The 24,672-nt window shown below is 41.3% G+C and overlaps 1 protein-coding gene across 5 annotated transcripts in view; it reads right to left on the bottom strand.

The window, feature by feature from the left end:
* Nucleotides 1-24,672, bottom strand: part of MAP4K3 (mitogen-activated protein kinase kinase kinase kinase 3) — a 2,472,041-nt gene that overhangs the window by 648,444 nt on the left and 1,798,925 nt on the right. For all 5 annotated transcript variants that reach the window (XM_044057581.1, XM_044057598.1, XM_044057607.1 and 2 more), the window contains one exon: nt 18,842-18,963. In XM_044057581.1, the coding sequence (XP_043913516.1) occupies nt 18,842-18,963 (122 nt within the window). The remainder of the gene's footprint in view (nt 1-18,841; nt 18,964-24,672) is intronic.

The raw sequence follows: 24,672 nt of genomic DNA, 5'->3' as shown, positions 1-24,672 counted from the left end.
AATGCTGATGTATAACCAATCTATAGGAAAATCTCCAGGAATATATGGTATTCCTGTGGACATTTGGAAGCTAGTAGGGAAAAAGTGACAAAGATCTAGGTTTTGATTAACAGTGTTTTAAAAGGAGGAGAAGCATCAACATCTTGGAATAAAGCTGTGGTGGCTGTAATACCTAAAGATGATAAAGACTCATCAGATCCAGCTTCATATAGGCCCATTCTGATTCTAAACCATGATTATGCCTACAATGGCTAAAAGAATGGCAAAAGTGATGTCAAAATTAATACACATGGATCAATGTGGTTTTGTGGAATGGCGGCAAACATTTGACAACATTAATGGAACAATGATGAGCTACAGAGAAACAGACTTCAAGGAAATACCTCTGTTGTTGGTGGGTCTTAATGCAGAGAAGCATTCAACACAGTATGCTGGGAATTTATGAGTAGGGCAATGGAAGCATTTGCATTCCCTGATACAATAATAAGGTTAATTAGGAGGACATATTAGGTGTCAGAAGTAGAAATTAAAGGGGGAGGGAGTCTTCTCTGATAAGTTCTGTTTGAACAGAGGAACAAGGCATGGGGTGTCTTCTTTTCCCTTTACTTGCATTTTATTTAGAACCACAGGCAAAGAAAATAAGAGACTTAGAAATTCAAGGATATAATTAGTACGGTAATCAAGAAAAGCTGGCTTTATTTGCAGATGATATTATTTTGAACCTGATAACGCCAGAAAAGGACATTTCAGTGTTGTGAAACATTCTGAGGCAGTTTCAAGTCTTTTTGAGATACAAAATGAATGAAGACAAAACAAAGGCAATAGCTGTAAACTATGTACCCACACACAAATCGGTGTGACATAATGGCTGACATGATAATCAGAGGAGGTTAGGGAAGATTAGGAAGAGGCAGACTGGAAAAACAATTTACAAGGGAACACTGAGAGGACATACGTACGGCTCCCAAGTATGCGACAAAGTCCAAAAGGTTTAGGATTTTTGCACTGAAGTGTTTGCATAGGTATTTTTTATACTGCAGTTAGACTCTAAAGAATTTTTCCTCAGAGAGATGGCAAATGTTGGAAGTGTGATGGGGAAGAAAGAGGTAATTGGGAATGTATGTTCTGGAAGTGCAATGAGTTGGCAGACTAAAAATTCCCTACAAAGTACTCTGTCACAAATACTGGGTGAGCAATGGCTGTAACAAAGAAAATAATTCTTTTAAGTTTGATCATACTTCATCATACTTTTTGATTACCTCTGTAGGATAGGGGTGAAACAATCTCTATCCAAGGTGAATTTAAAATGTCATTTTTATCATTATCTAGGAGATTCTGAGAATGCAGCAATGCAAACCTCCTCAAAATGGTACTAGTAGACACAGCCCTGGAGGATGCATCAACAAAGTCATGCATACACTGTATGCAAAGAGTACCTGTGCAAGCTTTTTAAAAGCAGATTTTTCCTCACAAGAAGAAAATGAACAACAATGCCTGTCCATCTACCTACTCAACTGAATAAACTACTTGAAACTTCAATAAGGAGCCTTTATTACTCCCACAGAGAGGGCATCAGAGTCTCTTAGATCTGAAAGCTAAAGTGATTTTATCTAGACTGTTCTTTCTACTCTGCTTCCCTTAAGTCCTGTCACCTCTGGGTAACAGGTGGGACAGCAGATCTGAATAGTGCTTTCTGGATTACCTCTGAAGAAACTGCAGATAAACATTCATTATACTTTATAATGAATAAAGAGGACCAGTGGAGTGAATGCTCAACGGAACAACAAGCTCAAAGATAAATAGTTAAAAACAAACACCGCTGAGCAAAACAATGGAGGATTGCAGTCTCATTTAAATCACAAGTAGCTCCTAAATCCAATAGCCAATGATGTAAATAATCCAAGTGCAGGCGAGGTATGTAAAAAGCAGGTTTATTAATAAAAGAGGTGGCGCTTTCATGAGCTTCTTCAGACCTAAACAACTAAACTGTCTGTAAACATCAGTTTAAAAGCCAAAATGGCCAAAATCCTGTCCATTATTTAAAGGTACATGGCTCATTAAAATATCATGTAAAAAGTCATATATAAAATTCCTATACACCATCATAAAACAGTACGGCATTTCAAAACAAAGCCATTCATATTCATATCCATTATTAGAATAAATAAATCAAAAGTATGTGTGACAGATGGGGAGGAAAAATTTTAGTAACATAACTATCAAAACATTGACAGAGCATCAATGCATAAAAAGGTTCAAAAAGACCCTACAGGCCACAAAGTAAAAAACTCTTCATAGCCTCTTAACATCTTTTGGACAATAACCTTCTTGATTTCAGCAAAGGTCGGGGAACCCTTCCATTGAGACCTGGGGTGATATCTGCCCTAAACTTAATAATCCAATGGATTTCCCTGGTCTCTGTATAATTGTTAATGTCCCTCTCCTGTATGTCCTTGAGATCTGTTCCAAGATCCTGAACTTAAACGATGCTCTTGACCTTTGTCATTAGTGTGTTTGGATAGTGCATTATGTGTAGTACCTCTCCTTGTGTGGTATACATGCTCACAATCCTATCCCTCAGTGTCCTATTGGTCTTGCCTACATAGTAGGCTGGACAGACTGTGCAGCAGGCTAGGTAAACTACATCTCTGGACATACAATTGCCCCTCGTCCTGATGTAGTAAATACCCGAACCATATGGATATCGAAAGACAGGGTCGGTTTCTATATATGAACAAAAATTGCATTTGTCGCATGTGGTCATGTAGGGACCCAACAAAGCAGGTGGATCATTATGGACCCTTGGGTAGCAGAGCAAGCTCTTTAAGTTCTTTTTATTCCGGTAAACGAATCTAGGTCGAGTACCTGTAAGGCTCTTAATAGTTGGGTCAACTGATAAAACGTGCCAATGCTTAGAGAAAATATCTTTAAGTGTACCTACATCCCTGGTGTAAAAAATGGGAAATGCAATTCCATTGTCCATATTTGAACCGCCCTCTTGGCTATCCAAGCCATCACTGGCCTCTCCCGCGTATATTTCAACAGCACCATCTGAGAAATATGGTTTCGCTCTGTCTATCCTCAGATCTGCAATGCCGCCATCCCTCTGGAGATATCTAAGTGGTCATAGCCACGTTCCCTCAATTTGCTGCTAAGGTCTCCTAATTCACTTGCCAGATGACTGTCTAGGGGTGTATATCTAGACATCCGCATTGATTGTCCCTTCACTATGTTCTTGTATACATAACCAGGATGCATGCTCGAACGATGCAGCAGTGTATTCCTATAGCAGGTCTTGCGATAAACACCGTGTTCACCATCCCACAGGGTAATTTGTCAACAAAGACATCTAGAAAAGGAATAGTGGTCTGCCACCAATCCATAGTAAAGTTCAGAAAGCTGACAGACATGTTGATCTGTGTAAAGGACTCTAATTGTATTGTAGAGCCACTCCACACAAGGAAGAGATCATCCACAAAACGCCTATAGAATGGTACTGACTCCTGAAACAAACTATTCTGAAACAAGAAGCTATGTTCCCACTCTGCCATCACCAAGTTGGCGTAGCTATTGGCACAGGAAGTGCCCATAGCTACGCCATCCTTCTGCAGAAAAATCTTGTCATGGAAACAAAAAAGATTGGATTCTAAAATAATAGCCAACAACATAAGAATCAAATCAACATCATACTTCAGAGGGAAGTCGGTTCTCCTCAGATATGCACCTACCAACCAATGGTCTGAGTTGTGCCTCAACAAAAAGTGACAGGGGTTCAGTTGACCACCCTCTCCCTGCAACTATGGGTCTAAGAGGTGGACCATTGGTTGATGCCAATAGGTTCATTCTTAAGGATACCAGACAGTTTTTGTTGGATTTCTACCAATATATCAACACTTGTTCTGGAATTGAAGACCTCATATGGGTCACCATGGACGTTCAGTCCTTATTTATGGTTATACCCAATGAGGAAGGTAGAGCAATGGTAGGTGCATATCTGAGGAGAACCGACTTCCCTCTGAAGTATGATGTTGATTTGATTCTTATGTTGTTGGCTATTATTTTAGAATCCAATCTTTTTTGTTTCCATGACAAGATTTTTCTGCAGAAGGATGGCGTAGCTATGGGCACTTCCTGTGCCAATAGCTACGCCAACTTGGTGATGGCAGAGTGGGAACATAGCTTCTTGTTTCAGAATAGTTTGTTTCAGGAGTCAGTACCATTCTATAGGCGTTTTGTAGATGATCTCTTCCTTGTGTGGAGTGGCTCTACAATACAATTAGAGTCCTTTTTTACACAGATCAACATGTCTGTCACCTTTCTGAAGTTTACTATGGATTGGTCGAAGACCACTATTCCTTTTTTAGATGTCTTTGTTGATAAATTACCCTGTGGGATAGTCAACACGGGTGTTTATCGCAAGACCTGCTATAGGAATACACTGCTGCATCGTTCGAGCATGCATCCTGGTTATGTATACAAGAACATAGTGAAGGGACAATCAATGCGGATGTCTAGATATACACCCCTAGACAGTCATCTGGCAAGTGAATTAGGAGACCTTAGCAGCAAATTGAGGGAACGTGGCTATGACCACTTAGATATCTCCAGAGGGATGGCGGGCATTGCAGATCTGAGGATAGACAGAGCGAAACCATATTTCTCAGATGGTGCTGTTGAAATATCTGTGGAGAGGCCAGTGATGGCTTGGATAGCCAAGAGGCGGTTCAAATATGGACAATGGAATTGCATTTCCCATTTTACACCAGGGATGTAGGTACACTTAAAGATATTTTCTCTAAGCATTGGCACGTTTATCAGTTGACCCAACTATTAAGAGCCTTACAGGTACTGACCTAGATTCGTTACCGGAATAAAAAGAACTCAACGAGCTTGCTCTGCTACCCACGGTTCCATAATGCTCCACCTGCTTTGTTGACTCCCTACATGACCACATGACAAATGCAATTTTGTTCATATATAGAAACCGACCCTGTCTTCGATATCCATATGGTTCGGGTATTTACTACATCAGGACGAGGGCAATTGTATGTCCAGAGATGTAGTTTACCTAGCCTGCTGCACAGTCTGTCCAGCCTACTATGTAGGCAAGACCAATAGGACACTGAGGGATAGGATTCGTGAGCATGTATACCACACAAGGAGAGGTACTACACATAATGCACTATCCAAACACACTAATGACAAAGGTCAAGAGCATCGTTTAAGTTCAGGATCTTGGAACAGATCTCAAGGACATACAGGAGAGGGACATTAACAATTATACAGAGACCAGGAAATCCATTGGATTATTAAGTTTAGGGCAGATATCACCCCAGGTCTCAATGGAAGGGTTCCCTGCACCTTTGCTGAAATCAAGAAGGTTATTGTCCAAAAGATGTTAAGAGGCTATGAAGAGTTTTTACTTTGTGGCCAGTAGGGTCTTTTGAACCTTTATATGCATAGATGCTCTGTCAATGTTTTGATAGTTATGTTACTAAAATCCCCCCCCATCTGTCACACATACTTTTGATTTATTTATTCTAATAATGGATATGAATATGAATGGCTTTGTTTTGAAATGCCGTACTGTTTTATGATGGTGTATAGGAATTTTATATATGACTTTTTTACATGATATTTTTAATGAGCCATGTACCTTTAAATAATGGACAGGATTTTGGCGCCATTTTGGCTTTTTAAACTGATGTTTACAGACAGTTTAGTTGTTTAGGTCTGAAGAAGCTCATGCGAAAGCGCTCACCTCTTTTTATTAATAAACCTGCTTTTTACATACCTCGCCTGCACTTGGATTATTTACATCATTGGCTATTGGATTTAGGAGCTACTTGTGATTTAAATGAGACTGCAATCCTCCATTGTTTTGCTCAGCGGTGTTTGTTTTTAACTATTCATTATACTTTCACAATTAGTCAGAACAAACTTTAACATATAAGCATGACAATTCAAAATTCTGAAAGTCAAAGTTGTAGAAGTATACACTTTTTTCCTTATACCTATCAATAATTTTACCATCGTTATCAGAAACAGAACTGGAACTGACTACGTGCTTAGCAGCAGTGTGATCAACTAGAGCTAAACTGAGAAACGTTATACATTCTATCTGCCTTTTTAGAAACAGCTGTCTGACCATCTGGAAAACTGCAGGCACACATCCTCTAAAGCAGACAGAACAGGAGGAATGGATGTAAAATCTAGGAAGTCCTTCCGTAACAACTCATAGTACTTTCCGAGGAATTGGAAAACCTATGTGTTCTCTCATGAAAACACTGGCAAATTCTAGCAATAATTTCAGTGTGAAACAGAAACCCCCTACAGGGAGAATCAGAAATTCAGCTCTCTCGAGTCTGAATTAGAAATATGAAGAGAGAAAAATTCTCTCTCTCTCTCTCACTGCATCTTCCTGTCCAGATTCAGAATCCTGAATCTCTTCAGGAAAAGAGACATTTGTCTTCCTTTTACCAGAAACTACTTTACAAGAAGGATCAATAGCCTGAATTAAACCCTAAGCCAGTCCCAATAAACTACTCTTATCTAAAGAAATCTGAGGAGGAATAGATACATGCTTGACTTTTTTTTTTGTTTCTTTTTGATAGGAAAAATCGGGCCAACCATGTTACTAATGCAGCAGCTTCCTCAACTATGGGTACAGCATGCTGAAACAATAGCTAAATCCACCATGGTCCCTCTCCCATGACTGACAAGAGTGGCTCTTCCTTGCACACACAGGATGTGGCTAACCCCTGGCCCATAGTGGCTGTAGGTGCTACACCAGAGGAATCTGGGATAAAAGATGAATGGTCTGAGGTACAACAAATAGCCACAGCAAAATCACACACCTGCACCTAAGACAAAATGCTTGCCTGCCAAGGTGGCAAAGGCTGTTTGCTTACTGTTTTCTTTTTGTGTCTGGAAGACGGACCGACGATGAGACCAGTAGTCTGTTCTACAGTCAAGCCGAAAACAGTACCACTTTCCTGAGGAAGACAGGGAGTAAATGCTGGTAAACACTACCAGTCTACAAGTTACTTTTTGACAGAAAAACACAGTAAAAAGTACTTTTAAGCACTATGTCAGCCCCACAAATGTAAAATAAACACAACTTCTCCATAGAAAACATTTTTTTCAGTTACTTTTTCATTTACTTTACACCACTTTTAAAATTGACAGGAAAAACGAGCACTTGATTTAAAAGTTAAAAATACATTATAGTCCATTAAAACAAAACATCCTTAGTTTTGAATTAACTTTCTTGGAGAGGAAAATGATGAAAGAGCAACACAAATAAAAAAATGGAAGTTTTTCCCCCCAAACAGAACATAACCGCTCAGCAAAGGAACAGCACAACCTGACCATCAGTCCATGAAAGCCTCAGAAGAGCTCTGAAGGGCTTTGTACCCAAACTTGTATTTTAGTCAGGTCAGCTCAAGCTGCCTGACAGTTTGGGTAGATGGAGGGTGCTTGGAAGCTTTGAAAGCCGGCTAGCTGTTGCATCCTTTTCAGAATATAATCCATATAGTTAAGGCTAGTGCACCAGTGATCAATATGATGAATGACTCTCTTTTCTTACCTGAAGTAAGTTCTGGTTTCAAAGCCGCACTTGCGCTTGTTTCCCACCTTTCCTGTAACTGGCCTAGTCCAGATACAGAGTTGCTGTATCCAGGACTGTTGGTAAGCTTCTGAGCCCTGCAAGCCTTTCTGTGTTGGAAGAAAGTCTTCTAGCTTATCAGTGGGAGTGGTAAGCACTAGGTAGCCTGTCTACCATGAGAGGAGAGGTTCTTGGCCCAGAAATTGTAGTTTATTGACCATATGGTCAGTTTGTCCGTCTCTTTCAACTTTCTGCTGTAAAAGACCACATCTGTGCTTGTTTCCCATCTTTCCTGTAACTAACCTACTAGCACTAGAAAGCCTTAAACTGATACAAGCCTTCTAGCTTAGAAGAGAGACTTTGGAGTGATTAAGCATCAGTTTTCTGTACTTTCTTGCTGTACTTAACTGTTTTCTGCCTAAACGCAGATTTTCCAGCATTTATTGTGATTCAAAAGCTTGTTTTTTTTCACATATTGTACTTAGACTGCTTGCACTTTTAAAAAGTTGTTTTTTGTTTAAATAATTTCTTTAACTGTTGTAGGCTACACAGTGAAGTGCGATAGCCTTTTCTGATCGTTTGTAGTCATTTAAAGCTGTTTTAAGTGTATTTTTTACTGTTTTTGCCTTATCTTTAAAAAAAATCCTTGTTTCCCGCCTTTCTAAGCTAGTATAGTCCAGTTTTCAGGCTAGTGCTGAATTCAGGGCTGTGATACTAGTTTCTGAGTTGCCCATACCTTACGTGGATAGAAGGAAGTTTCTCTGTTCACCTGTGAGAGAGGGGAGCTTTGAGCAACCTATCTGTCCCTGGAGGAGTGGTTTCAGCCCAGACGTTAGTAGTTTATTGGCCATTTTGGGCTAATTTCTATCTCTTTCATTTCCCTACTATAAAAACCACGTTTGCACGTTTTTGTGCACCGGACAGTGCCGGTTAGCTACAGTTAAAATATTTCCGGCTCCGCTAAGTCTCCTCTTCAGTATTTCCCTTGAAACTAGTCTAACTCTCAACCTAAGCACTCAAAAAGCATCTTACAGCCAAGCACTTGCTCAGACCTAATAGCAAGCACTAATATACCCTGACATTGACTGTCCAAGCAGGGCAAGGCTCTTTAGTCACCCCTCACCAACCAAGCGACTAAGCAGCTCACCCTACTATTCAGGTATGACCAAAGGGCAACTTCAGGTGCACTCTCCAGTCCAGCTGATGAATCTGGGTATTCTGAGGCAATGTTACAACTGCCTCAAGTACATAGGCAACCCTCTCCTCCTACCACAGAACACTAACATAAGCGAGAGATGCAATTATACAGCCAAATTGGAAGCTAAGCTGTCTCCACCCAAGACTGGAACAGACAGTCAAGAGGAGAAGGTTAACACTTGCACCACAACTCCAGCCGGACACAGACCTACTAAAACAGCACTGGCAAAAAATACACATAAATACACAAAATCATACTTGGAGGTTCTAAATAAAAACTTGCAAAAGCATCAGAGACCTTCAAAGCAGACACCCAAACAACCTGCACTTCCCGTCACAAACCAGACAACACAAAATCAGTGTGCCACACAATCACAGCCCTTAAGGCGAAATAACATACCTAACACACTAGTAATAGGTGACTCTATAGTCAGGCACACTGACGTCCCAACTCACTAGGCTGGACAAGCAGAAGGTTACCGTTAGCTGCCTGTCAGGAGCCAGAATCCACCACATAACACAGGCACTCAGGTCACTCCAGAACAAGTACAAATATGACTCACTGTTCATGTTGGTGTGAATGACCTGAGATGTACCTCCCTGGACTACATGAAAAGAGACATGGAAGAGCTCTCTGATCATGCAGCCCAGGCTGGTATGACCCTGACCCTGAGTAGCATCCTGCCCTCACCAAGAATGATACCTCAGTATAAAGAAAAAATGATCAATTTCAACAATTGGCTAAGCTTCTGGTGTCATTCAAAGGGGATCCAGTGCCTGTCAGCCTGGGACGACATGTTCGACAAGCCGCGTTGCTTCGCTAGAGATGGCTTGCACCTGTCACCCCTAGGCTTTCGAATACTGGCCAAGGCTCTTGCTGCCCCCATAGTGCCTTTTTTAGGCAAGGCTCAAAAGTCAAACTCACCTCCGTAAACAGCACAATTAACAAAAAGCTGAGGGTTATGCTACTCAATGCCAGGAGATGAAATCTCAAAATGCACGCCCTCGAAGCACTCCTCATTATGAAAAACGTCGACATCTGTGCAGTAACTGAAACCTGGTTCAAGGCTCCAGAGAGCACCCCAGCACTACTGGGCTACAACTCATACCACATTTCGGCCACAGAACACGGACCGAAACACAAAAGGAGGGGGGTGTATCCATATTCATCAAGGATACCTACACCTCCAGGTTAGTGGCGCAGCATGATACCTCTGAGATCATCCATGTGCAACTAACATCAGGCAAATCTGCAATGCAAATTGTGGCCTGCTACAGATCACCCTCTATGATCCAGGACCACCACTCCACCTTTCTGGAAACACTGGAAAACATGAAGGTCCTACCGAACACCCTGATATTGGGAGATTTCAATTACCCTACCATTCACTGGGAAAACTACTCGACTACAAATTCCCAGGCCCAGCGCTTCTTGGAATTCATCAACTCAAATGCCCTGGATCAGCTGGTAAACTCCCCTACCAGAGGTGAAAACATATTGGACCTGGTCATCACCAACATGGGCGACAGGTGTTCCACAACAGAGGTCAACCTGTCACTGGTTAGATCAGACCATAAACTAATCACTCTGGATGTCCACACCCCACCACCACCCCCAACTAAGGAAACCACAATAAAAAACTTTTCTAAAGCAAACTTCACCTTACTTAAGACAAAGTTGGTAAGTTTCACATCCCCCACGCTAAAGGATAACGCTGCCCAAGATGCAGAAACCTTTACAAATGCACTCCATGAGCACCTACAAGGATGCATGGATTGTGCCATACCTAGCAAAACCAAGACTCACTCCTCTAAGAGAAGGAAACCAGTTTGGTGGACCCCTGCAATAAGCAGGCTATACAATAAAAGGAGGAAACTAGTTCAGAAAAAAAGCAAATCCCAAGAAGAAACACATCCCTGATCAGTATCAGTAAGAAACTAAGGTCCCTCATGACATCATCCAAGAAAAATAGCCAAGGATTCAAAAGATAACCACAAAGCCTTCTTTAGCTATGTTAAGAATCTAAGTGGCAACTCACAGATATGCACTGAACTAGTGGAAAAGAGCACAAAATATACTGAACCTACTGATATTGCCAACATCCTGGCAGATAGATTCAGTGCAAACTTCACCCCCCTCTCACCTTCAAAAGGGCCCACAACAATACCGGAAAAGTGTAGTGTCCCAAAAGTCACAGACACACAGGTGAAAGCCCTTTCAAAAGCCAAAAACACAACGTCAATGGGAACAGATGGTGTCCCAGGCTGGTCTTGCACTAACTACAGAACGAACTAACCCCCCACCTAAACACGCTGTTCAACCTCAGCCTCTCCACAAGTTACATGCCCACAGAATGGCACACAGCAACGGTTATTCCTCTCCAAAAAGGAGGGGCCACAACTGACCCTGGGAACTATCGCCCCATAAGCCTGACTAGCCTGGTCTGCAAGGCTATAGAGCGCATGATCATGGAACTCATTAACAAAGAAACTGGGAACCTCCAAACACTTGCCCCGACCGAGTTCAGCTTTGTTAAGGGCAGATCATGCCTACTAAACCTGGTTGACTTCTTTGAGACAGTCACCAAGGCCATAGACGAGGGAAAGGTGGTTCACACAGCCTACCTTGACCTCGCCAAGGCTTTCGACACCATTCCCCACTCGGGTATTACAGAAAAACTCACCAGCCTGAACATAAACCCCTACGTCATGAGATGGGTTGCCAACTGGCTTACAGACAAAACTCACATGGTAAGAATAGTGGGCTCCAAGTCCGACTCTAAAGCAGTCACAAGTGGTGTCCCGCAAGGCTCAGTCCTGGGATCCCTACTGTTTGGCATATACTTCCCAGAAGTACAGGCAAACACAGGATGACTATGGCTAACCTAGTTCGCCGATGACTGCAAATTGGGAGCCATAATTGACTCTCCGGCTGACACGGACATCCTCCAAAAGGGTCTTACTGAGACAGACACTTGGTGTCAAAATCATGGCCTCAAGCTAAATGCCAAAAAATGCATAGTCACCCCTTTTGGGAAAACAAAACACCCACGAATTACCACATAGGTGGCAGCCCCCTTAATACAGAAGAGGTAATAAGAGATCTGGAGACCCAGGTAGATAGTAATCTCTCCTTTGACAATCATACTGCCAAAGTAGTTATGAAACCCTTCTATGTGGCCCATTTAATTACTAAAGGGTTCGCATCTAGAAATAAAGAGGTTATAATGCCCCTCTACTAGTCACTCACTAGACCCATCATAGAGTACAATGCCCCATTTGGGATGTACCTCACAAGACACTTCCAACAGCTGGAAAGACCACAAAAGTACCTCACCAAAAGGATTACTGGCCTCAAACATATGTCCTATGCAGCCTGACTGAAAAAACTCCGGCTGTACTCAGTGGCATATCGCTTACTCAGAGGTGATCTCTGCCTGACTTACAAAGCCATGTCCAACTCAGAATTGATGGACATGCTCCACCTAAAGAAATCCAAGTCCCTGCGAGCTAAACCTCATCACAACAATAAATAGAAAATGCTGGGGATAGATTCCTGTCACAGAGACTCCCCATGCTTTGGAACAAAATTCCAAATCACATCAGGCAGAGCCCCTCACTAACACTCTTCAAGAGAAACCTTGACGAGTGGATGAGTAACAGAAAATACACCCCTGGGATCACTTCACTGGCTCTGCTTGACAGAGGATCAGTTAATTAATCAATGGGGCGGCGAAACCCGACACACTCTGGCTAGGCTTATAAATGCCCTCGGGCAGATAGCCTAGTACCTACCTATGAACCTATGAAGTCATAGTAGGTATAGTAAAAGCAGAAAGTAACTCACTAGCAAATCCCAGCAACTCTCCCCAGTGAATAGTAACAGAAACAGGAAAAGCCAAGCTCTCTTCATTTTGTTTTCTTTTCCTGGGAAACGCCCTGAAAAAAAGACAAACTCAAAGCAAGCATACTATCCCAGGACCCAGGTTCCCTTTCCTGGTTATGAGGTAGACCACTACCTGCCCCTTCCCCAACAAGAATGGTTCTCTCTTACATTCAGAGGGCAACCTCACAGCTTCAGAGGATGTGTCTACATTTACCTTCCAATAAATATGATAATCCTTTAACTCGTGTCCTTTGGGAACAGCTCCTCAAAGGATAAATATCCTGGATGCGATACAACCTTATGCCTTGGGAAGTCCCAGACAACAGTGGGAACTTGGCGGGAGGTAAGATGCTCTTCAGCATCCAACTCAGTCTGGTCACTTTCAGCATCCAACTCAGTCTGGCCAATCAGTTCTCCTCCATAATGCTCTATGTCAGCCAAACAAAGCTCTAAAAGAATGTGTTAGTGAAACCCAAAAAATCCCATTAAACAATAGCAAGCCTCGTAAGGTCTGATGGGTGGTTAGTCTCTTCATGAGGGCAACAAGGAATTTAATAAGCTCAAGAAGGTGACCTCTTGTAATGAAGAACTTCCTGCAGAACTATCAAGAAAGTGTCCCTGTTCAATAAACCCACTTTCATCCTCTTGAGAGGCAGTGAAGAGTCTCTGTAACAAACATGCAATGAATATATCAATAAGATGCTCTCTAGGATATGTGATAATTCCCAGAAGCAGGAGACTGGTACAACAGCCCATCCATTATGTCACACTTACAGGAAGATGGCGAAGTCTGCTGAGTAGGGAAGCAGGATGAGGAGGCTCCCTTCAGAGTCTCAGTAATGCTATTCAGCTGAGGGAAACAATTCCCTCTTAAAGGAGGAAGCCTGCCATTTTGTTGGCACATCTTTTGCTGCATTTGAAATCGCTGTGCCCTTTCAGTGACAACTTGCTTGCAGGATAACAGTTTACTGGAAAAAAATTACTTACCACTTCCCAGAGATTTGTAACTCTAGGTTTTTAATTTTCTACTTTGTTTTAAGATGATCAATGCCTACAAAATGTATTCTGCAAAAGTAAAAAAATATACATTACCTTTGAAATGCTCGCACAATGATTCTGCACACTAGTACACAGAAGCCTCATTAAAATGACTGCTGGGGTTGGCATAAAGGTTAAGGTGTTTACCTCACACACACAAACTACACAGTCTGATTCTCACCTTTGAAAGAAACTGCCTAGGTGTAAACAGCCCACAAGGGAAGTTGGCCTAGTACTTACTTATAGACTGGGGGTTGGTATAATGGTTAATGTGTTTATCTTTTAGACATAAGGTACAAAATTTGATTCTCACCTTTGGAAGGGAAATTGTCTAGGCTTAAAATGGCCCACAAGGGCAGTTAGCCTATCACTCATACATGATCCTATAAACTTTTTCTTTAGAGTATACTAGCTGCCAAGATGACAGACTGGACCTGGGAAATAAATCTTTAATTTATTTTACAATTTTTAAGGTTTCAACTTAAAAACCAGGGACAGAGGTCTAAACTCGGGAACACTTAGGATCATAGGAAGTTACTAGGCTATTGGCCCTGAGGTCCTTATAAGCCTAGCCAAGAGTTTAGCCCATGCATAAACAAATCAGCACCCAATACCCCTTTCCAGCAAGAACACGAATGGAATCCCAAGGATGTATTTTCTATTTCCCATCCAATTATCCAGGTTGTGCTTAAAAAGAAGTAAAGAGGTACTCTGCTTAATGTGGAGAGGGAGTCTATTCCATAGATGGGGGGAGTCTCTGGGCCACAAATCTGTCCCTCCAACAAGTCCTATTGATGACATAGACCAAGTTGAAGCAGCATGTGCAGGTTACTCGAGTGGCGCTTGACTTGCAGATATGCAGCAGTCCCTTCAAAGCGGGGTCCGAGATCGCCTTGTATGCCAGACAGAGTTCAGCTCTGACGAGTCTGTATGAAACAGAGTAGAGGGATAGGGCTGTTAGCCTATCTGTGCATGGTAGATTTTTGAGGCTCTAGATTCTCCTGGTGAGGAACCTCTGTGGTCTCTCCAGTTGGTGCATGTGCTTTACGAGGTGCATGCCGAATGGGATGTAGTACTCAATAATGGGCCTTATAAGGGAAGTATATAGGGATGTTATGACCTCCTTGTCCCTGGATGAGATACCCTTACTTACGAGGTGGGCCATGAAAGCTTTCCATACAATGAAAGCAACACGGTGATCAAAAGTCAGGTTCCTATCAATCTGGGTGCCCAAATCCCTCACGACTGACTGCGTGCCCGAATGGGGAATAGTGTCAAAGGCTTTGGCCAGGTCAAGGCAGGTGGTGTGCACCGTCTTCCCCTCATCCATCGTGTGAAGATTGGAGGAAGATGGGTGAAGGCTGCCAGTCTAGTCAAATAGAATTTGATACATAATTCCATCTACTGTACAAATAAATGTAAAATACAGGCTTGCATTTTTAAATGAAAGAAATCACTGTAAAATGTGAACTTCAAGATTGTTGCAACACTGCCATCTGCTGTAAGGAAAACCAAGCCAAGCATTTCAAATGTGTCTTTTGAAGCTGGAAAGATATTATGAATCTCTTTGATGTTTTACAAGTCGGCTCCAGTGGGTCTGGATGAAGGTTTCATGCCCACTGTTTTAAGGTTAAAGTTAAGGGCCAGAATTTACATGTGGAAGGTGCTTTACTGTTCTGGTTTCTTCTAGAGTGTATATGTGAAATGCCTTGTATTGTTGTAGTTTCCCGAGCAGGTGTTAGCTTGCTATATAATGCAGTTTGTGGCCTGAGAAAACCTAAGTGTCAAAATGATGTAATGTGTGGCAGGCCTCAGCAGAGCTGTTGGTTAGTGTTTAAAAACTATTGTTTAGCGAGAGACTGTAAGCATTTTGATCTTGGACATCTAACCCAGCACTGCTTGCTCTTTATGTATGTAAGTAAGATAATAGCACTGTGATTTCTCTTAGGAATAGTTAAACTTAGAAGAAAGTTAGACTAAGCATTTGTCTTTGAAATCAGATATTTCCTACAATATTGTTTTAAGTTTCTGTGTGATCTCTGAACTCAGATATCTCTGTGGTGTAGTAGTTTTGTCTTGTGTTTTAATTATTTATTACTAAATATTTTAAAACCTTTACCTGTGGCTGGTTTATGTAGAGATAATTTAACCTCTAAAGTACATTTCATATTTACAGATTTTACTGTCCAAGTCACTCCAAATTAAGCCTTGACTGTTAGTCATACTACCATTGGATTATAATATTGCACAGCAGTAATTGGGCACCCTTTTAAGGGCCTTTTAGTAGCTGATAATATTAGCTGGTGGTGGCAGAAATTACTACCGTATAGTCTGGGTAAAGGGGCACAGCTAGAGAATCTGTGCCAGCCTTTCCCAGGAGTGTCTGTGAAGTTGTATAAATACTTATCTCAAAGTGTGTGCGTGTGTCAGCTACCTTGGCAGGAACATGAAGCACTGGTTGGACAGACAGGGTACTGGAGGTCAGCTTGCCAGCTAGTCTGAGATCTGGACCCTATATAGCTGTGCTCTCTGGTGTCAGTGGTGAGGATTGAGGCTCCTTGATTGCTGGGTCAGGGCACAGGCGTCACAACATGGTTTTGGTGACGCTCACATAAAGTCTACCAAATTTAACAGACATGACCGCCCTTTGATGAAACCAAACTACATGGGATCGAGTGTTTGGGGGTTGCCAATGTCCTTGCTAATGAGGTCCATAACAATCCGCTCCATGGTCTTGCAGATCCGGCTGGTTAGGCTGATGGGTCTATAATTTCCTGGATCGGTGGACGCTCCACCTTTGTGTAAAGGGATGACAGTGGCTGTCCTCCACTCAGCTGGGACAAAGCCGATACTCAGGCTTTGGCTGAATAGGGCATCTAATGGTGCTGCAAGTTCCTGCCTGAGTTCATGTAGGATGGAGCCTGGGATGTTATCGGGTCCCATGGAGGCTGTATTTTTTGCCTTTGAGAGAGCAGTGATGACGTGATCCCTAGATATAAGGGGAAGGGGGCAGGTACTGGGAATGTCCTGATTTACTGATGGGGGGGACAGAGGGGTGAACTTTTTGTTGAATCTGTCAGCCAGTAAGTTTCCTATATCTACAGGATTTGTATATGTGGTGTCCTTGACCACCAGTTCTGCACAGATCTAGGTGCTATCTTTGAGATTATGGACATATGTGAAGAAGGCCTTATGATAGTCTCTAGTAGATGTGGCCAATTTGGACTCGAAGTTTGCTTTAGAGGATTTCACTACTGCTCTTATTTGCTTGTTTAGGCTAAGGAGAGAATGCTTCCAATTGGGCAGCTACTCCTCCTTGGTCCTGGACAGCAATTTTTTTCTTTTGTTATAGAGTTTATTTATTGCAGATGTCCACCAGACAGGTTTACTCTTCATTGCAGAGGATGATTTAGTCCTGTCAGATATTCCTGATTCCATGCAGTTATATAAATGTTTGTATAGTAATTTGGTATAGTTTTGGACACTTGTGCCAGTTCCTAGAGAGGGGACTGTAAAGCTGTTTATACCATCCCTCAGGAGGCTGTAATCAGCTTTGGAAAAGTTTTTTGACTTTTTATTTATTTATTTATTAGCACTGGTCACTCAAAGATGTTCTCCACTGCTTTTCTCTGTTATCCAGCAGATGCTGGCAATCTGATCTCTAGTGCTCCTACCTCTTCTAAAAACAGCCTGTACATCTAGCAGTTCTCAGTGTATATAATGCAGGAGTCTAACTTACACGATCTGAAGCATCACCTAGACAGCTTGAGGAATAAGTGCAACTGTATCCTTCAGCACTGCCCTTTCCTGGAATCAGAATATGTATTGTCCTTTCCCACTTCAATGGCCACAGCTCTGTTTTCCAAATATGTGGGGAAATTGTGAGTAACACTAATACAGTATACTTTTTCAAGATTTTAAACAATCTGTCTGAAATTCCATAACTTTCTCCAATACCATTACCAAGACTTTCTAGGGCCCATTTGATTTCAATCTGCAGAATGTTTGGCTCTAGATTAGACAACATACCACTGCATTTTCACTGTTGTTAGGGTCCTTCTTATATAGTTCTTTTGAATATTCCATCCTTTTGTTAGTACCTTCTGCTTTATCTTTCCCATCTTTATATTTTTTCGTGTAATTATTTATCTGAATTTTTTACCAGTGTGCAGCATAGGTTAGTACAAGGTTAACAGCATATGCTGGTTATTTTAAGTCTAACCAAATTCCCTTTTGGTGCATGAATTAACCAATCTCACTTGGTGTTAGACTGGCCTTACCTGTCCCGTCGTCGATACTTATACATTACCCCAAGTGAATATAACTGGGATCTTACCATAGATAATCTGAGGGGACCTATGCATGGGATAGAGCATTTAGAAGCTGCCACTGTTCATTAATAGTTCAGGGGGCAGGCCTGCAGTAAGTATAAAATTACCCCAATGGTCCCTTTTCAAACAACAGGATATTACTAAAATGTAAAGTGCAGTTGAGCACCCCAACACAACAAGATATAATCATGGGATATTTACAAATGAGAAAGAAGTAAAGGATAGTGGAGGGAAGAAGTGTAAGTAAAGGGTCACATGTTTTGATGTCTGTTGTATTAATAAGAAAATAACTTTTCCAAAAAAGTGCATTTTTCATTGTCAAACTTGAGTTAATCATATGTTTAGTCGATTAGAATTACAAAAAAAAATAAAAAATAAAAAACAGAAAAACAAGTAGTCTAAAAACTTTGTTGATGAGCACAGTCACAATAATTTCCAAAAATCATGAAACCCAGGTAATGTTTCAAAGCAACAAGCTTTTATTCGTCACAGACAAGTGATCCTCATTTTTTTATTACTTGTCTGTGACGAATAAAGGCTTGTTGCTTTGGAATACTACTCGTGTTTCATGATTTTTGGAAATTATTATGACTCAGCTCAGCAATGAAGTTTTTAGACTACTAGTTTTTCTGTTTTTCATTTTTTTCCCCAACATCTTAGTTTGGTCAGGTTGGAACTAGACAGATTCCTGTGCTTGTTTATTTTTTATGTAGATTGGAATTACCTTACACTCCTGTAACATGCACCTGCAAAAACAAGTTGAAACATACAAAGCATACTCACTGGCAAATCTTTCTTTTCTTTTCTTTGTTGAGATCCTGGAGGATTAGAACTTCTGTAGTCAGTATGCTGTACTGAAGAGCTGAACTGTTCACCATTTACATGCGGAGAGTTCATCCCGTCACCTAAATAAAGACAAACTATTTACCAAACTAAGTACTTAAAACAATACATTTATGCAAATTGACAGTCAACTCCATTGCTGTATAAGGATAAAGCTCTAATTATGCTCTAGATTACCCTGGTTCAATTACCGGCTTGAGTGACGGAGATGTAGGCAAGGGGAGAGAAATAACAAGGCAATGTCTGTTCGTTTCTGCCTGACGGCCAGGTGTAATCTGCATATCCAGGGTGCACTTCCCATGGCAGAATCACTAGTAGTGACCAGAGACTCCACAGCAGTACTTGTTTTAAGGGCATCCAGAAAGGTTATGTTACTTGAGGAAGTGAATGACACACCCTTGCTAATGCTCACTGCATGCCAACTCTGCACAGCACAACAGCTTGCATATGTAATGGGGATTAGGGCTTAAAACATGAAACCCTATTCCCCAAACAGATGACTCCACTGATTCCCTGTTCAAATTTCACCCCTAGGAGGAGCATATGGACTGAGAAAGTACTTGCCTCATGGGGGAACGAAGAGGTCAACTGGGCAGCTGGAGGGAGACAATTCGAAGACCATCTGAGGCAGAAGCAAAAATAATGAAAACAAATGGAAAAATGGATCTGTAGTAAAAGAGGGAGAGGTGTCAAATTATTATTAACCTAACAGACAGCTAGACATGCACTGGAGACTGAAATTAATTTTAGTGACATTAAGTGCAGATTTGAAAAGGCAATGAAAGGATCATCCTGTGAAACAAAACCAGAGAATTCTGGCCACAACTCAACTTCTTTCTTTCAGAATTCTGGACAAAGTTGAAAATAATGGGGGGAGACAATGGCTCCAAATTATGGATAATTAAAAAAATATATGGCACTTTAATGTCTGGCATTACTGACTTACTGTAATCCTTGGCGATTTACCAGAAAATCATGAGGAACAGAGCAAAAATATGAGCCAAAATCAAGAACATTCTGCAAAACACTGGACAGCTGAGAGGTATGACTCTGGCTGCACTATGGTCCCAGCAAAATTGTGATCATGACTACAACGTAATGCATTTTGGTGAAAGGACATAATTCTAACCCCTAGAAAGCACCGCTAATTTAAAAAGGAAATAGGGGAAATAAGACAGGCTACAGAATAAGCAGGACTGCACTGTTTTTCAACTTTTTATCCTTGAGAATTAGGAAAACAGCCAAAAATAATACCTGCCAATGTAACCAAAGTTTATAAATGGAAACACTGCAACTTTTGTTCCACTGTAGAAAAACAATCTCTAGTGATTAATCGTTAAATGGTCTACTATAAAGTTGATAAAATAAACACCTTTCAACAGAGTAACAGTTATACACCAAATTCATTATTTTCAGCAATGAAAAAATTGTGTGGAGGATATGAGCATTCAGTTTACATGTTTTTAATGAAATGTTTATTAAATTTAAAATACATGTAAATAAAGTCAGACAACCCTCCAAAACATAGAAATTACACTGAATTATGTTGTAACACTTAGCAGACAAGTTACTGCTAGTATTATGTTCTTTAAGGAACACGAATCTTACTGTAAGTGATGGCAATTAATGTCCATCATGGCTTTCTATAAATCTGTTTTGGAAATAAAACTAATGATAAAATCTGTAGAAGTAAATCTGCATTAATAAAGTCCAAAATTACAAACAAAATGCTTAGTTTAAATTTATCAATAAATGATGCAAATTTGCTTTCATTTCATTGGTTAGTAAAGAAGCAAACCATGGAAAGAGTGGGCAATTTTATTTTAGTTACAGTTGGGAGGGGTTGTTTAATCCGATGGATACAGCTGGTATAAAGAAATCAGAGTCTGTTCCTATCATGAGTAAAAATATGAACTACCCATGGACTTTGTCATGATGTGCTGACATTATACAATGCCATTATTTTAAAAAGAATTGCCTCATTTTTTGAAATACCTTCACTGTATAAATTAAACTCCATGATGTATCTTGCTTACTTTCCTGATTATGCAACAGTTGTTGTTTGTCTTTTCGGCTTTTCCCGGTTAGGGGTCGCCACAGTGGAACTCCGGTCCACTAATTATTGGCAGTGTGCCAAGTTGCCAGCCCGACGCCCAACCTTCAGCGAAGGCAAGCCCATTCACGCATGTCTTCCAGATTATGTAACAGTTAAAATCTACTATTATACTTTAGAAAAACTTTATCGTTTCCAATATGTTTTTTTCTTATTTAGGTACTTCAAAAAACAATGATTCACCTCTGGCTTCCAACAGCATTACCTTTTTCACTAGTGTTTTCTGACTGGGACAAAAACATTTTTACATGCTGCTACTCACCTTATTTTAATTTTCTGAACTCCAGAATCATAAGCATAGTGGATGTTGACTGATTTTAGTTAGTGTCGAGGTAAGGCAGTTCAATATGTAGTCACTTTCAGATGCTATTCCCACCTCCACTATCAACCAGTAAAGTTTTGCAAATTAAACATAAAGCTAAAGGCAGCATGAAAAGAACATGCATCTTCATAAAAATGGTAAAGCATCTTGGGATGGCAGTTTTCAGACCTGCAAATCTACCTTTTAAGTGTCATCACAGAAAATAAAAAGGTCACTTACCCAGATACAAATAAAAGACACAATCAAATTACCTTACCAGTTAATTAATTGGGCGGCGCAGTGGTACAGCGGTTAACGTTGTCACCTCACAGCAAGAGGTTCACCGGTTCGATTCTCGGCTGGGGTGCCTTCTGTGTGGAGTTTGCATGTTCTCCCTGTGTTCGCGTGGGTTTCCTCCAGGTACTCCGGTTTCCTCTCACATTCCAAAGACATGCATCTGGAGCATTTCTCCCTGGGCCTCCAATGAAAACAGGCTCTGTGGAACCTAGTCGGACTTTCCCGGTCAACAAATCATAAATAAATAAATAAAATAAATAAATAATAACAGTAACTCCTGGTGGCCTGCAACAGCAATTTTTTTTTTCCACAAAATCTCCTATGCTTTAGATACATGAGCTCTGTGCCAGTACGTGCAGTGACATAACATGCTGTATTACAACAGTACATCTAGCTCCAACATTTGCCAGTTCAACCCAACACCAAAAATTTGACACCTACACCATTGATAAGGCTGTATAAAATGTATATGTGCCTGACTTACTGGGAACTTCAACAGCAGGCACTGGATAAAGGGGACACTCAAGCAGGAAGGCTATGTGTGATCCATCAAGAGAGTTCTTTTGCATAAAAATGCATCTGTTGTACCTAACATCATGGAACACTGTTGGTGGGTTCAAAACTGGGAAGAATCTGAAGCTTCCCCCGTGGGGAAGAAGCAACTTAACACCCAACAAGCAAAAGTTCAGAAGACTTGACTATGTACTGAGGTACCAAAGCAGGACTTGGTCTTGGAATCATGACCAGCAAGCTGCAGCACAGACACCAGCAACAAGCTCAAATTTTTAATCTAACAGCGAAAGTAGCCACACCCTTACTGGAGTGTTATTTGACTGCTGCAATTTTTCACGGCAACAATATAATTATCAGTCCACTTGCACAGCGTATGCTAAGTAAAAGCAAACTCTTCCCTCCTTAAAACAAAACAGATAAAAAGATGTTCAGTTTTCCAGAACTCACTGACCTGCTTGACATAAAACCTGAGCTGACACTGCAGATCCATTGTATGAAGGGTCCTTTCTCCCAAGGTGTGTGTTCTTACAAAGCTATCACTGAACATTCTAGTTTAAGGACAATTCAGGCACTGGTTTTGACAGAAAATAAGTGTTGAGCCTATGATACACTATATCCTTATTAAAAGACCAGATAAGGCTCTGTAAACATGAGGGCCACTACTTCCAAGACCGTAAGAAGGTGTGATGACCACTATACAAAAAACAGAGAGACTCTAATGATACTGAACCAGTGGACTTGAATAGGGGACAGACAACCAAGTCAACTGTGAAGTTCCGATGCAATGGAAGAGAGGAGGCTCTTCAGATGGAGAACCTCTGAAAAACTGTCTCGAGTCCCTGGAAATCTGCCTCAATCCTGCTCAACAAAACATCAAGATGGGACAGAAATAACTCATACATGCACCATAACAATGGAATTAACTGAGGCTCATATCAAACAGGTATCTGACATGAATCAAAATTAACTGTATTTTGGGGGCAATCTCTCTTGCCCTGCCAACCACCTGCTCTCCCTGTTATTACCCATTTATTCCCCATGAGGTGATAGCTGACTCCAGGAGATCATCATCCAAGACAGCCATAAGGAGATTTTCCAGATTAATTCTAACTCCTCTCCCAGCAAGTAATGTGCATGCTCACAGATCAAAGTCCTGCAGTGCCTTCCCCTATGAGTGTGCACATTCCAGCATAAGACTCATAGAAGCTACCAGATAAATGTGGATTGAGAGACCCAAGCACACATTTTGATCCATATGCTGTATGCCATACACCTTTCTTCAAGATGGTGTCAACACAGCAGTAAGCTGGACTCACCCCAACCAGGACGGGTGATCTGGCATTGGCTGTTCAGTCCCCCCCCCCCCCCCAGCTCCTCCTGCATTCATGCAGCTAACTAACTGCAGGTCACCTGGGTCATAATGAGGGCTTCATTCCACTACACTACAGAGTGACATGCCTCTACAAACATTCTATCACTTCTGACAACCCAGTCAGGGAATCTGGGAAGATTAGGTGGTCAGCAGCAAAAGCCAAACCCTAAAGTGGAGCCAGGTGTTGCCCTAATTGTGGGGGGACACCCTGGTTAACACTGGGAACGTTTTTTTGCATTGTCAGAGACTTGAAAATCTAAAACCACAACCTTTTCACTATCTAAAGGATGACAAAAATTAGATTTCGGACTTTCTTTCTTAAAGGTTTCAGCGTGGAAAGATGAATGGGCAGATGTACAAGAATCTTCCTTGCCATGGAAAGAATAATATTGCCTTGCAAACTCTCCCCTTGTTCTACTGCACCAACCAGTAATATAGGAGAATGTACAGTTGTGTCTCACTTACCATAACTGTAGATATTCGATAAGATCAATGTGGCAGTACTGATTCTTGGGTCTTCCTGCCATGCAGAAGCCCACAACCAGCCCAATTTACAGAGTCTTTACTTCATCCTTAGCTGATGGATGTCCAAAGACCAATGTTTGAATATCATAGTATAAGAGAGGTGCCCATCAGTTGCCATCTTCAGGTCTTTCTAAGCAGATTACAGGCAGTTTGATGCCTGAGGACAGTATGACCTCCCCAGCTGCCTGAATGTAAGTGAGGAGGAGGAAGAAAAAAAACAGGAGGCAAGAAAGGGGATGATGGAGATAAGAGGACTATCTGCAAAAAATCTCCTTTACCCCTTGCACCAAGCAAGGGGGGAGACAAGTGGTCAGAAGATAGAAGGGCTGGAAGGTGGGAGCATGTACTACAATACTGATCTACTCAAACATCTATAATTATGGTAGGTGGGACACAAAGTACAGTTGTGTACACTTACTATAAATGTAGATGTTCGAGTGCACTCATTGTTGCAATCATCACCTGTGAGTAATCCCTGCTGTGGTAGCCCTCGGTCGGCCCAAATACCAGAGTCAATGTTTTTCTGCATCGGCTGCTGTCGCCTGTGGTCTGACATCAGGTTGTCAGTGCTATAAAGCAAGGCAGCTGAAGCCATTGCATCAGTTTTTCTTGTCCTAACCCATCAGAAGCACAAGGAAATATGGTAAAGT

Source organism: Protopterus annectens, chromosome 1.part2, assembly GCF_019279795.1.
Source record: "Protopterus annectens isolate FY-2018-M chromosome 1.part2, PAN1.0, whole genome shotgun sequence".
Classification (NCBI taxonomy): domain Eukaryota; kingdom Metazoa; phylum Chordata; order Ceratodontiformes; family Protopteridae; genus Protopterus; species Protopterus annectens.
The sequence above is the reverse complement of the archived record's forward strand: the minus strand, read 5'-3'. Positions and strand labels throughout refer to the sequence as shown.